Raw genomic sequence first — 15,498 nt, forward strand, 5'->3', positions numbered from 1 at the left:
GTCCACAGATCACAAGTGGAAAACCCCTGCTCTAGGCAGTTGGCCTTGGGACCCTCATCTAAGAGTGTAAAGATGAGGGGTAAGATAATCCTCAGAAAAAAATTATGTTAAGGTGGAGAGTGTACATCAGTAATTTAGAGTAAAATACATTAGAGGGTGTTGTAAAGTATCCCCAGACCAGGCATTGTAAACCCAAGAAATCCGGAGTTCAGGTTAAATTTAAAAATAAATACAAATATGTTACAGTATGGAAATGTACAGTTAGGGCTCCCAAACAACCTTAACTCTACTGAACAGTGACAATATGAAGGGAAAATAAAGTTGAAAAATCTGTCTTTAAAAATCAGTGTGTCTAATCTGTGACTACAAACACTAAAGTGCCTTACTGACCCTATGGTTATTTGTATCGTGTCACTACAGGGCACGGCTATGGATGGCTGAAAGCTGATGTATAAGCGTGCATATTAGCAGACCCAAAACTTAGTGCTTTCCTAAACACTCTGGGTGGATCCATCTCTGTTGCTTGCACAAAGAGCTGACTTGCAGGAAGACGTACTGTGCTGTTTCCTCCCAGCCCTATCCCTTGTACACAAGCCAATAGAGGGAAAGATTTATCTCTGTATTTTTCCCTTCTCCTTCTGATTTAAAAATAATATATGAATTTGTTAAAAATTAAATGAATAGAATCTGAATACGTTTGACCCTCAATGAGTACAAGCGGGGCAAACCTTCAAATGAGAATATTCACAAAAACCCACTGATATTTGATAGCTCCACGACACTTGGAATAGATACCCAGAGAAGTCTGTCATTATTACTATTCTTTTATTTTTCTGTTTCCAGAAATTTCATTCTTCAAGTTTGGTCTCATCCAACTGTCCCGAGAATCTGGCTTAGATACTCAAAAAAACTCATGCAGAACAAGTTCTATTGCATCTGTTTATATTCTGAATTTCCACACTTTCTTTCCAACATTTAAGGAGCTACCATTGCATGCAAAATATCAGCTTGTGGGTCAAGATTAATGCATAATATCATTCTTCTTTGTCCTTTTTTCAATTCCTCTTTCAATATGTAATTCTCTTCATCCACTCTGCTACTACACTAGATAATTCACAGGCAATGGCAAAACATAAAAACTTACCTCTTCTGTTTACGTCCACTGTGTTTTGATTCAGGTTTTATTGATTTCATTGTGGAGCCCACTTTTACGGTGCTGACAGATATGACAGAGAAGATTGTAACACCACTCATTGATGAAGCCTCCCGCTCTGGCATGACTGGATTTAGACGTTCCAGGTGAGTACCTATGGTTGCTTTGGTGCATAAGTGTTGTCTCTCATTTTAGGCTCACTTTCCTGTTTTGGACTCATTGGGTATTAGCAAAGACCTCCCATTGGTTCCGTCTGTCCTGGTTTCTACCTGAAGAGAAATATGGTTGGGAAGTGTAGTAGAAATGGATTGATCATGAAGTACAATCAGACCTGGTTAATTATTGCTCGATGTATGCATATATCCACATCAGAATTCATTGGAATTTGGATGTAAAGAGTCTCACTTTCATTTAACCTGACCTTCCACCGTAAGAGCTATCAAGGAACCGTCTTGAGTTATTAGGTTTTTTTTATTATTATTATTGGGTTTCTCCTGTGCAGGTTCTGGGATAATTCCAGCACTATTATAAGGTGAATATTCAAAAGGCTTGAATGGGGACTAATCTGGTAGCCTGTATGCTATTCACCATTATCTGAATAGTCAGAATAATACAAATTAGAGAGAGGAAAGACTTATTTGGTCACTTAGCCCCTCCCTTTGTCAGTGCAGGATTGTTCCAGACATTTTAGATTCTCCATTGATTTGTACATGTCTCCAGCAATGGAGTTTCAACCTCTTCCCTTGGGAGTTGATTCAGAAGTCTAATTGATCTCACCATTAAGAAGTATATCCTGATTATCAAACTGAATTTTCCTTTTCTTCCTTTCCTCCTACTTATTATCCCTTATGCTACACTCAATAATTTGTTTCCATCCTTGGTGTTTTACACTAAACAGATATTTAAAGACATGGGATCAAACCAACATTCCATATTTGAATGCCTCTTAAATCCAGGACAGTTCAGAAGCTGGATTCCATGGCCTGTGTTTCTATAATCTAAACCACCAGAATCTAAATCCTAAATGCCCTTGAACTTTGGGGAAGAGGGTTGGAACTGAAACTAAAATTTTGCAGCTCAACTACCTCTCTACTTTTAGACAAGCTATAAAGCCCTATACCAGTCAGTCATTCCCTTCCACCCCCAGCCCTTAGTCATTGGTGTCAACAATTGCTTAGGCGCTTAAATTTTCCACATACATTAGTCCTTCTGGATCCTTAATTATATTTGTAGCTCTTTGGGTTCCTTCCAAATTTGTTTGCATCTGAATTTGATTTTAAACATACATAAAATTCACCGAAGCAGCAGACAGTGCCAGAATCTACAAGAGGTTCTAATTCAGTGCTCTAGAACTAAGAGCCAATTCAGACTACTGTCCAGAGACGATGAGGTGGGACAGTCCTCTAGCCCACCATTGAGTCAGGGGCCTTTAGAAAGGTGAGATAGGGCAGAAGTTGTGCCTCAGGCACTTCAGAGAAAGTTCAAGAGACATTTAGTAATTTTTCAGGTGCTGGCATAAAAAGGTTATAGAGCCAGCATCTTCTATAGTATTTCTATCTATCCAGGAAGGGAACAGAGTTGCAGGGCACTAATTCCTATTTATGTAAGGGCAAAATGGGTCACATTTTTAGTGACTGGAATTTAGTCATGCAAGACATTTTTGGTGAGCAGTTTCACACAAATTTCCATTTTAATAATGAAAACTTTGCAAAGTGAGAATGGGAACTTTCACACAACTCTAATAGCATTAGGCAACATATATGGGTATTAACGGTATTGAGCTCAGGACTAGATGATCTCCCGAGGTCCCTTCCAACCCTGGGAGTCTATGAAATTCACAGTGTTGGATATCATTAGACTCAGAGCCGACTTCACATCTCACACTGGTGTCAATTGGGAACAACTTCACTGTATTGACAGAGTTGCACTAGTGTAAATCATATTGGAATTAGACTCTCTGTTCCTTACAATGGTCCAGATTATCTCATCAGTTCTAAAATAGATCTCCCAAATGGTCTCATGATATGGTTCTTCCAACACAAGCATAGGAACAAAGGGAGGAAGTTTAAGTTTTGGATATTGGCTTTTTCTGATTGACGGTATAGTACTTTATGGCTAGGGTCTGTTTCACTCCTTAGCTGTATTTAAGTGTATGAAGTGCTGATTCCTATCACATTGTGTGATCTTGTCTCCCAGTTTGAATAGCATTAGCCCCTCAGAAGTTAAAAGATCAAGTGTCAAGAGCACTGGGTCAGAAGGAAGTGCCTCACTCAACTGTTCAATACTCACTGTGGACTTCAAATGTTTTAAAGCCACCTGGACCGAGGTGGTGCAGCAGAACCGGGAGAAATGGAAAGCAAAAGCAACCAAAGGTAACAGACAAGCCTCATAATAAAAGGCTGAAAGCTCTTTTACCTTCTCCCCTTCAGGCTTTTTTTCTGCCCAGTTAGCCCTGAAGTAAGCTCTGACTTCTCAAACCATCTGCCTCTAGAGGCCAGCAACACTCACCACAGTTGGAGCCAGGAATACCATGTAACTCAACTGAAAGCCTTATACCTTTTTGTATACTGTGCACGCAGGTGTTGGAAATGTGTATGTGTTGGGGGGGAAGAAAACAGTAGAGAAGGTGATTGAAAGGGAATGGAAAGGGAAGTCAGTGGGCTTTGGATCAGGCCTCAAATGAGAAGAAGGACCTGACTTTGATAGCTTGTGAAATCTCTTCAGAGCTGCATGCCTGTTGCTCAGATCCTTGATTAACTGCGACAGTATATTTTATATTGTTTGATTTAGACAGTTTGATTTTATTACCTTATTTTTTTCTTGAATGGCAGTAGTATTGTACAGTACTGTATATGGGCCCTATCCTACAAACACTTACTTGCCAGCCATGGGGCTTAATACCATAAAGACTCCCATTCACTAGAGCTCAGAACTACTCATACACCCAGCAGTAAATGTTTGCAAGATCAAACTGTGTCACTGTAGGGCAAGATACATTTCTCTGTGGCAGGGACTCCTTTCTTCTTCTGTGTTTGTATAGTGCCCAGCACAGTGAGGCCTCAATCTTGACTGTGACCTTTAGGAGCTACTTTGATATCCATTATTATTAATAATAATCTCTTAGAAGTTAGGAATAGAGATGGGTGAAAGTTCTTTAACCAAACTGATTTGGACTTGGCTTGAGGCATAGTGGAAGATTTGGCTCAGTTTTTATATTAACTGAAGCAGATTGTTCATCCTCAATTATAAACCCTCTTTAGGAGGTAGAAGGGGACAAGTTTATTAACCAAATAAAATTTTCCTTGAGGTTAAAACATACCATACAAAGTATCAACCCCTTTTAAGCTTCTCTTGCCAACAAAAAACAAAGTCCATTTATTTGCCAATTGATTTCAGATAGCTCTTACTTTTTAAAATGGTGTTTACGTGTTTCATCTGTTCTTTTTGGATCAAAAAGATCTGATGAAAACAAATGAAAGTTTACCAAATGAGTCTAGTCATTAGTATGGCCAGATGGTTTTTGGTATATGACTGTTGAATGAATGTGACCAATCTATTTCACTTTAACACGTGACTGCTCTTCATGAGATTGCCATCATTATAGTATATACTGTTAGTTTATCAAAAGTGCACACTGACATTATCTAAATCCTGTATGCAGGGGAGACCATCAGGGAACTTAATAATATATACTTTACAAATTGCCTACAAACAAATGCATTAGATAGACCCCAATGGGTCCTGGGGATTTAACTTTGTTTTCTACCCATTTGCAGTGAGTGCTTTGAGTGAGGATTTTTACTGAAACATGCATAAGAAGTCACATGATTCAAATGGACACGTGCACCATTAGTTAGGTTCTGGTTTGTCTCTGCTCATCAGTTTTTAAATTTTCATACATTTCTGGGTGTACTTAGTAATAGCCACATTTATACAAAACTTTTCATTCTAAAGACCTTTACAAACACAGGACTTGTCATCGGATTGGCTCAGCAATGGGATCTAGAAAGTGAGGCACTGGACTGGGAATTAGGAGTCCTGGCTTCTATTCCTGGTTCTGCCACTGGCCTGTTTTGTGACCTTGGGCACATCAGTTCACCTCTGTGTGCCTCTGTTTCCTGACACTTTGTCCTACCTATTTATCTGATAAGCTCTTTGGACGGAGACTGTCGCTCAGTGTGTTTGTAGAGGGCCTAGCACAATGGAACATCAGTCTCTGTTGAGGCCTCTAGACATAATTACACTGCAAATACATAATAATATTAACAACAATAATAATACATTAATTAATTGGAATGCAGTCACAGTGTATTGTAGCACATAATAGCTATTTATTAGTGCACAGCAACATTACACAACAATTTAGGATAAGAAGCAAAGAAGAAATTGATTTGTACTGTTTCTGTAGAACACTGTAGTGTCTTTTGTAAGGATATTATCAACAGAAATATGTTGTGGTGTTTTTATACTGAGTATAGTATTTTTGGAAAATGTCTTGGACTGTGTGGGCAAAATAAGTGAGTTTGTTGTTCAGCTCTTCCTACTTAAAAGATCATTATTAAATAATTATAAATTAAGAACCAGAATAAACATCTGCCCCAAGGTATAAAAGCACTGTACAGAGTAAGCATGTTGTGACACTAATTCTAATAGCAGGCAAATTTCTAGCAGTATCATAATAAATCTTTATATGAATTAATGTTCCCTGCAGTTTTTAACCGAGTTTTGTCTGTTTCCTGTGATTAGGTTGCAAAGTGTTAGCAAACTTTTCAGAGAGTCCAAAACCAGGGGAGGTATCTGGGAAGCCTTCACTGTATCATACTTCCTAAGGCATAAGATCAATGTGCATAGTGAGCCATCTATGGAAACTAGATTATTGAAGAAATGATTAATAAAGTGTGGGAGGCTCATATCTAATTTAATTATATTTTCATGTGATCCATAATTTATTAATTTAAAAATTAATTAACTTTTGTCAGCTGCTGGCAAGGAAATACAGACTGATGCTTCTTACAAAAATGACATTTCTTCCCCTTCTGTTTTGTTCCTCTTTTCGGTAGATTTTCCGGAGAAAATTGCTCTGATTCAGTTGTCAAAAGAATTTTTGTTACATGTGAGAAGATGTTTAATAAACACTTTATAATTCTTACTCCCTTGCTTAGGGTCTGATCCTGCAAGATACAGAGCGCCTTCTGCATAGATGTAGCGACTCTTCAACTCCCATTGACTGCAATTGGATTTAAATTGAGAGTGCTCAGCACTTTGTGGGCATTGTTCAGCAGTCCAAGGGAGGCAGAGTTCTGTATTTGTGTGGTACTACTCAGAATTAGAGTAGTCTGAGAACTGCCTAAGAGACAGGATACCTATATCACTGGTTCTAAGTATTTGCTGTCACAGCAGAACCCAAAATTCAGTTTGCTGGACGTGAACACAGACTACTTTTAAAAGGGGAAGTTACTGCTCTTTATTAACTTTATTTTACATGCGTAATCTGAAATGCTATTATTGCTCAGGGCTGATTGTTTCCATGCTTAACAGCCCTTCCTGTACTTCCATTGTTTTAAAACTCATAAACAAGTCCCTATGGCCAAAACAGGTGGCCCAATGATAGAGGTACTCAAGGTACTCAAGTCCTAAAGGTACTCAATTCTGCTGAAAGGCATCCTGTCCCTGGAAAAGAAAAGGCCAATAGTGGAGATGGCTGACTTAGTGGGCAGCTGAGGTGGGAAGGGGCCAGCTGAATTACATGACCATGTTTCTGATGTGACACGCCCCCAATGGCAGATTTAGGGGAGAGGGGATAAAGGGCCTGCATTTATCTGCCTTTCATTTTCGCTTGGCTCCGCTCTTCTCTTTCTGACCTAAACTAGTTTGTGGTGTTCCAAGGCCAATTCCGCCCCAGAGGTGGCTGCACATCTGTGGTGCAAGTGTAGACTGTATATCATTGCATTTTTGTGAAGCAATTTACGATCATTCAGGATGGAAGGGCACTGTGTACATGTAAAATATTAGTAGCCAGAGCATTAGACCACAAGGAAAGGAAGGAAAACGTGGGGAAGAGTGAGAGGAAAAGAAGGGTGTAAGAAGCCAGCAGAGAAAGACTGAAATGAGGGAAGCATGCTGCACTGTTTGAAGGGCCATGGTTTTCCAGATGAGGCTGGTTTTGAATATAGCATGAGACAAACCGGATTTTTTTGATTTTCACATGCTTATGCCATGGGTGAAACTAGCCTCTCGCCCTCCCTTTACACAGCTGGCTGAACTGTTCTTCCCTTAATTTGCTTTTTAAAATACATAGATATAAAATATTTGGGGTCCATATTTGCAATTGCATTAGTGGTGGGGTTTTCAAATGTGATAACAAATATTTATTTTAACGGGAATACAGCTAGGCCAATGCTGAGCGCTTTGCAGATTTCGCCCTAAATGTTTTGGTTTTGTGTCTTTTTTTTGTTATGTTAATTTCCACATTTATCTTAGTTAAGATCATTTGAGAGGACATGGCTGAAATTGAATTAAAAGTGGATACGGTATCACTCTGGCAAATCTGCTGATGGTCTTGATTTTTCCCCCCTTCATTTTGGTTCTCCCTTTGCTGAGGATACAGAAGAAAAAGCTAAGAAAGAAGCAGAGGAAAATGCTCATCAGGGAACAGACGAAAAGAAAACAGAAGAAAAAGAGGAGAAAAAGCCAGCCGAGGATACCATGACAGCCAAGTCAGAAAACAGCAAAGAACCAAACCCTGGGGAAAGTAAGAGCACAGAATCTAGCAAGGGTCATGTAAATGGGACTCAGCAAAGTGGTGTGAACAAACTTGAAGCCTCTCCAGGGAAAAACGAGTCTAGAGTGGATAAGGACAGTGAGTCTCACCAAGCGACAGGAGAGGAGAAACAGCATGTCCAAAATGGTAAGTCCTTTCATTGTTTCATTAAGGGGTGAATCCAGTCCTAAGCCCAAATATCTCAGCAAAGTATTGGGGAGATGTGTGAAGGAAGCAAAAAGGTCCTGGAGCAGTTCCATGCAGCCTACTCTAGTTTAACAGTTGGAGTAGTCTCCATTGCCCTAGATTGCTCCCTTCACAGGTGGGAAGTTTTCTTGGAACTCCTTGGAGCTGGACTCTACAGATTACCCACTCCCTTGTATGCTCTAGCTCAGTGGTTCTCAACCAGGGGTCCAGGCCCCGCTGGGGTGCCACAAGCAGGTTTCAGGGGATCCACCAGGCAGGGCCAATGTTAGACTTTCTGGGACCCAGGGCAGAAAGCCGAAGCCCCACCACCTGGAGCTGAAGCCTGGGGTCATGAGCCCCGCTATCCAGGGCTGAAGCCAAAGCCTGAGCAACTTAGGTTTGTGCGGGCCCCTATGGCATGGGGCCCCAGACAATTGTCTTGCTTGCTGCCCCCTAACGCGCTGGCCCTGGTGTTTATATGCAGAAAACCAGCCGTTGTGGCACAGGGGTAGCTGGGGAGTTTATATAACATGTTGGGGGGGCCTCAGAAAGAAAAAGGTTGAGAACCCCTGCTCAAGCTGCACCTTCCTGCACCATTGGATGTACAGGTGAGGTTTGCCTCCACATGAACATGCAACTATCAGGTACACTGTGCGCTCTGGAAGTTGAAACAGATGGTCTGGGAGAAATCCTCAGTTTCACTGCGTGCATGCTTATTGTACTGAGGACGAGGGAATCAAAGATAGCTCATGAACTGCTGCAGGGCTGGTTTAAGGTCCCTTTCCACTGCTCCAGTGATGCAGACGGACTTCAGGAGAAGCAGAGGATCTGGGCCTTTAATTTTTGAGCTTTTAACTTACATGTGACTTGTTTCCTTTGTTATGCTATTCTTTATGACAAATACAGGCCTTGTTTCCTGTATCCCCTCATTGAATCAGTGCTAGGCACTGTACAAGCAGGAAGGAAGGCATGGATCCTGCTCAAGAACTTACAGCATAGAAAGACAAATATAGAAAGAGTAGGAAAAAGAAAAGGAACATAAAATGGGAAAAAGGTAATGATTGGCCATATCATGATAACAGCTACAACTTGTCAATATTCTCTGAAATTCAATCTTTTGGCAACATTTTTTGGTAGAAATATTGAATTGCATTTTTAAAAATAGTACTTTTTTGGGACGTTTCATCCCATTTTTTAAACCAGCTATAGACCTGGTAAAAAAAATAAAATGTTGACCATCTCCCCCCTCCCACCCCCACCCTCAAGATGAGAAAGGTTTTGTTACATGTTTTGGTTTTTTTTAATTATTAGCTACATCATCAGGCTATTCTCAGTTGGCCCTGAGCCATGCTATTTCTCTTAAAGGGAGATTTTCCAGAGCAAGAATTGCAGAGGGGGACAGGGCTTGAGCATGAATATGAGAAAATATATTCAGCAAGTTAGTTTGAAGTAAGGGACAAACAAATCCCTGAATTGATATAACCTAAAATATAGTGTGTGAAACTGGTGGAGATCTTAAAAGTGTTCAAAGCATATTACCTTCTCATTTTATAAATATATGCCTGTTAACAAGGCAGAAATACAGAAAGTGACAATAAAGCCATGTACCACCACTCACCAACTGAGTGAATGTCAGCTAGCTAACTACTCCCAAATTAACTACTCCTGAATTATATTCAGTGAAAGTTCAAAAAATGTCTCCTCACATTAGTTTGAAATCTGTGTCAGTCAGACCCTTGGTGGCTTCTCAGAGGAAGCGCACGATGAAAGAATATTAATTTGGGCATTCATCATCCTTGCGTACACACAGTTGGGGCAAGTCATTTTTATTTTTCAGTGGGCAAGTAAAGTGTCATTAGTTTCTCATCCTCAATCATGATAAAGGGCATGTGAGTAGACATTTGTGTTTTAACTGGTAAATTTTCATGCCAATTTTGCGAGGGTGATGCACATATCCATTGGAACCTGGGCATTCTTCTTTGATGACAGATCCGAGTCTTGCAATGAGAAGGTTCCAGCCCTTCAGTGAGCTCCACATAGGCAGACCCTCTCTTTCTCTCTCTACTTCCGTTTCTCCTCCCCCCATGGCTATTATTTATAAAACTTGGAAAGATTCATCTCTGGTGCCTCGATTCAGCCATCTATCCCTCTTAATCAAAGTGCTCAACTTTAGGCATGAGCTTAGATCCTATTGACTTTAATGTGACTGAAACATATGTTTTAGTGCTTTGCTGAATAGGGATGGACTTAAGCACACGCTTAAATGCTTTGTTGAACTGAGGCCTTAAGGAGGCAAAGAGAGAAAGATTAAAGGGTTTAATATTCAAGTATGCAATGAACTGAGAAATCAAAAGTGATACTGAGGTGTGGGGGAGAAACCTCAGGGCGTGATCCTTCAGTCACCGAGCAGTTGTGAGGGCATGCAACATATTACAAGAAGAGCCCTCATATTATTGGGGGTTTCTGAAAGTAATGGAGATGGGGAACATGATTTTCAGAAGTACTGGAGACGGATGATTTTCAGATTCTCCCTCTACATTGCCCAAACAAGTAATGCCCGCCTGTTCTTTAGTACAGTGTACAGTAGATGCTGTTAAAATCTTTTTGATATTTAATGTAGGAGTTAATTGTGTCATGATATAGAAGGCTGGCCTCACTGCTGGGGTGCCTCCTCATGTCCGTGTGTGTCATAGCATCTCTATCCCCATCTGGCACCTGCTGCCAATGGCTGTTTTGGTCCTCCAGTGGTCCACTTTTTCCTGTGAGTTGACCTTCTGGCCATGTCTCCATTTAAGTCTAGCCCTTCTAGGTTAACAAGAAGTCCAACAAACAAATGTCCAAGACCTTGTATCAAACCTTCAGTCCCAACTCTGGGCGTGTGGTTCTCAGGGCTCTTTGACATCCTTGTGCCCTTTTCTGGTCTCGCACCACTATACCAGTGGCTGGTAGGGGAACCTGGGGCCACTCAGTACACTCAGTACACCAGGTGCCAGGCCAGGGACCATATAACTAGAAGCCAAGGTCTGCTCAGTCCAACTGCTTGCTGCTGCTTCTCTGGGCTTCTTCCTACCATGGCCTTTCTCACACCTTCTCCCCCACAGCCTCCCTAAGCTCACCTTTATTTCGGGGGCAGGTGTCCCAGGGCTCTCCCCAAGAATCTCCCAACAAAATCCCAAACTGAAAGTACTAACTTCTCAGGCTTGACTTTTCCTTTCTTTGTACACCTCCAGTTCCTCTGCTTTGTTCCTTAACTGAACACAACCCCGGGTTCTCCCCCTAGACATCCAAATCCTACCCTTCTTTCAGTGTGCACCTCCAGAGCCTGCACTACACTTCCTCTTCCTTGCCAGCCTTCTCTACTGGGGCTAGGATCCCCAGGTTTACTCTCCTCCTCCCCCTGGGCTTTCTCCTCACAACCTCTCTAGTCCCAAAGAGAGGAACTGCAGAGTTCCTTCCTCTCCTCCTAGCAGCCACCTCCTGCTCTCAACTTCCTCTGATTATAGTCCTCTCCCCAGCTGGGTTTCATCCACAATTAAGGGTTTCATCCGCCCTTCCCCCAACGCAGCCAAGCCTGGTATGTTAATTTTCCTCTCCAGCCATATTAACCCATTCAGAGCCTGTGTGGGGTACTCACCCTGTCAGGGCCGTCCTTAGGATTTATGGGGCCCTACACAGTATTATTAAACTGGCGCCCTTATGCCCGACTTACTCTAAGCAACACAAACATAAGCTTACAGTATTGGAAAACTTGCCACATGCACTTTATTAAAAACAGTTTAATTGTGCTGCCTTCACCCCAAACCCCTGCACTTCCTTCCCACCTGTAACCCAAACCAGCCCTGCGCTGCCAGCGTGCCCCGCCACACCGCCCCCCTGCCCTGTACCTCCCACCCTCTTATGCCCAGCAACCACCATGCCCAGTGGCCCCTCACCCAGAGATCTCCACCACAGATCCCTATGCCCAGAGATCTCCCACCCACAGACACACACCCACCCTGCTGCCCAGTGCCCCTCTCACAGCGCCCCTCAACTGCCCAGCACCTCATATTCCTGAAGGAATTCAGCACCAAAAAATTAAATTCTGTGCACAATATTTTAAAATTCTGCAAAATTTTGTCAATAAATAAATGTGGAGGCTCCAGCATGGCAGTGGCAAGCATAGGCCACTGGCTGCACGAGGTGGGAGATCACCTTGCAGCCTTCCCTCTCCCCGCCCCTCCTAGGATAGGAACTTGGCAGTGAGATACCTCTGTGTGCATTTCAAAAGGCCACAGGGAAGCATTTTACATGATGGCTGGGATGTCAGCCATGACCCAAAACTATGTGAATGACAAAAAAGAAATAGCTGATAACAATGTCTGAGTCTAGCCCGCATCCAGGCCCTTGCCTGCCACTGCTCTGGACCATCTACTCCCAAGTGGCCTTTCATTCTCCCTAAAATAGAGCATTTCCCTCTAATCCTGAAATCCTGAAAAGAAAAGAGGTACTTGGGATGTGCAGCTTAACAAGAAAAGGAATTATATTTAGGCACCAGTCTTTCTTTCTCCCCTGATTTATACACCTGGTTGCAAAACACGGCTGAGTGGGATTGTACTGGAAATAACTCAGCACGCAGTTTCAACAATACTTCAACAGTGGGGTTGGAGCCATAACCAGCCAAGTCTCATTTGAACAGTGGCTCTCGTTTTGGATTATTTAAGGCCGTTTTTAAAGGTCTTTCCCACAGGTGAGGAAGAAGGTGCTGCATTCTTGGAGGAACCTTTAAAATCCCACTCAACTCTGCACTGTTTAGAACTCTCCCTCTTCAAAATGCTACCAGCTTAAGAGACAGCCCTGGAGATACTTGGATCCACAAGAAAAAAATCATTTCCCTTTTTCCTAAATAAAAGTTTTTTCAGCTACTCCAGCCTTGTCAAGGGCAAGTCCATCTTCCTCCCCAGCTAAGAAGTCGCTCCCTCCCTTGCATTCTGCAGTCCTGATTGCTGCTTTTCTGCTCCAGGTACATCCCCCTCTTCCCCCTGTTCTAGTGTCAGTTTCCTCCTGTTGACACTAGAATATTGTGAATGGGCAGGAAAAGCAAACCCCACCTTCTTTTATTTTCCTTCAACTTTCCCTCCTCCCCAGCCTGGTTATGTGTGTGCTTCTCCTGCCTCCCAGCCTGTGTCTGCTGCTGATCCCTGCTGGGGAAGGGAGGAGAGGAAAGGTGACGGTCCAAAGGGGATCCTGGAGTCTGGTCTTAGACTTCAGAGAAGAGGGAGGTGGAGTGAAAAGGAGACTAGGAGAGAGATTGCAGGGAGTTGCTGGCGGGGTAGGGCACGTGGGCAGAAGAGGGGAGAGGTGCAGGTATAATGTGGGGCTGCTCGGAACAGCTGCTCTCCCCTGGGGCCACCAGTCTGCTCCCCAGGAGGCCCTAGCGCGTTCCCTGCTTGCTCACTAAGCCAGACAAAGAACCCACCCCTACTCTTTTCCTTTCCCAGCCTGACTGCCCCGAGCCATCTCTAGCCTGGTTCCTCCTCCGCTCCCTGAAGTCCTGTGCCCGACTTTGCCCACTTGCCTCCCGCTTTTCTTCCCAGCCTCCAGGTATCCCCCCAGCTCTGTTCCCAGCCTTGCCTGACACCTTTCCGGCCCGGCTCCCCCTGCTCACTCACATGCAAACGCCCACTCCTGGCCCCATGACGCCCCAGCTGAGGAGTGAGTGGACAGAGGGGAGGGGCCAGGGTGGAGGGGAGGGGAGAAGCCTGCTGGCCCAGCGCAGGGGAGGGGCCGGAAAGGAGAGGAGTCCGCACTGCAGCCAGCAAGGGAAATGGTGCCCCAAATTTTTGGATGCCCTACGAAGCCATGTACGCTACGTATGCCTAAGCATGGCCATGCACCCTGTCACACATGGTATTTGTGGTATCTGCCATTCTAAGTACAGTTAATATTGCACTACAGTAAATCTACATGGTGTAAATATCAAGATTTTAACTGCAACCACTGTGGACCAGATTGTGATTGGCCTTTCAGTGGTTTGGCAAAGAGGAACTAGAAGATAAAGTGCCCTGCTCTGTTCCCCCATCATACTGGTACCATCAACAGTTGCAATCCTAGCATTCACTTTGGCTCTTCCCCACTGGCTCCAATAAGACACAGTTGAGCCCTGTGAGCCTGATCTAAAGCCCATTGAAATCAGGGGAGGTATATTTGTCTTTTTGTTGATTTCATTGGAATGAGGATCGCAGCTTGATATAGCTGTATAATATGAGTCTCCATTTCACAGTTCAAGAATTTTTTTTTAACCTACTCTTCATCAGCACAGAGAAAGGTGCTTGTGACTTAAATAAAAAAATGAGGGTCTTTTGGCCTGGAATTAGTGCCAGACTGAGTATTGATTGTGGAAGCTGGGAATATTTTTATTTTCTTTCTTCCACTGTTGCATCAGGATAATTTGCTTAATTTGATCATCTGCAATGGGTTTCCCAGTTATTAATGTGATTTAGTGAGGTTCTGCTTTGCTGTCATTGTATTACTCTTGCAATAAGGATCGGTGGTTAATCCTGCTTTGACTGGGCTCCTGCGGGAAGTTTTGTTTGCTTGTTTTTGTTTTTAAACCCACTTTTAACCAAGGCTGGGCTCAGTTCACTTCTTGCACCAGCAGATTATTCTGCAGTACCCATGATTCACCTCCTGTGGGAGGATAGCTAGTGTTTGCATGTCTTCTCTCCCATAGAGGTTCCATCATGAGGGGACAGCTCTAAATCATAGCTCCTTCCATTGGGGTCTTGCTGATGGAGGCTACTTGCGATGCAGGGCTGGCACAGCATGACCATGGCTGGTGCCCCAAGAGATTGTATGATGTGATGCTTTCATCACTTTAAAGAGCCTGCAGCCTGAGGCCATCTAAACTAGGTCTAACAGACTGCCAGAGAAAGTCCCACCTTTCCATAAGTATTATTGTCAGCAGGGTGAAACCTTGTTATGGGTTCAAGTAAAACCCTACTGTGATTGATAGGTGTGAACTCACCCTTCAATTAACATAACTGTAAGGATAGGTTCCCACCTAAGACCAAAGGACTATGTGAATCCACCCAGGATCTTTTGCTAAATAATGTTTTGTGTAGGAAGGAGGGAGAACAGACAAAATACTTGAGACACAGCTGGTGGGAGCATCTGAAAGCAGAGTGACTCTGGCTCTGGAAGAAATTTGGGGAGAGGTATATGGGCTAGTGGTGCAGGCTGAAAGGAGTGTTCTTAGCGCTTTCTAAGAAAGAAGCAGTTTCCTGCTATTTGCATTCAGAGATGCAGGACTTTGCAGATTCTTTAAATTGTAAACAAACAAATCTGCATCAAAGAAATATCTGACTATCACCAGTTTCTACTCCCATGTGGGACATCCCCAGGGCCTCAAGCTTTGACTAGT

At 43.0% G+C, this 15,498-nt stretch overlaps 1 protein-coding gene across 7 annotated transcripts in view; it reads left to right on the plus strand.

Annotated features, from left to right (window-relative positions):
- Positions 1–15,498, plus strand: part of PDE1C (phosphodiesterase 1C) — a 518,371-nt gene that overhangs the window by 448,378 nt on the left and 54,495 nt on the right. For all 7 annotated transcript variants that reach the window (XM_075125631.1, XM_075125632.1, XM_075125634.1 and 4 more), the window contains 3 exons: positions 1,179–1,299; positions 3,350–3,525; positions 7,761–8,060. In XM_075125631.1, the coding sequence (XP_074981732.1) occupies positions 1,179–1,299; positions 3,350–3,525; positions 7,761–8,060 (597 nt within the window). The remainder of the gene's footprint in view (positions 1–1,178; positions 1,300–3,349; positions 3,526–7,760; positions 8,061–15,498) is intronic.

The sequence above is a fragment of the Caretta caretta genome, chromosome 2 (genome assembly GCF_965140235.1).
Source record: "Caretta caretta isolate rCarCar2 chromosome 2, rCarCar1.hap1, whole genome shotgun sequence".
NCBI classification, from domain to species: Eukaryota; Metazoa; Chordata; order Testudines; family Cheloniidae; genus Caretta; species Caretta caretta.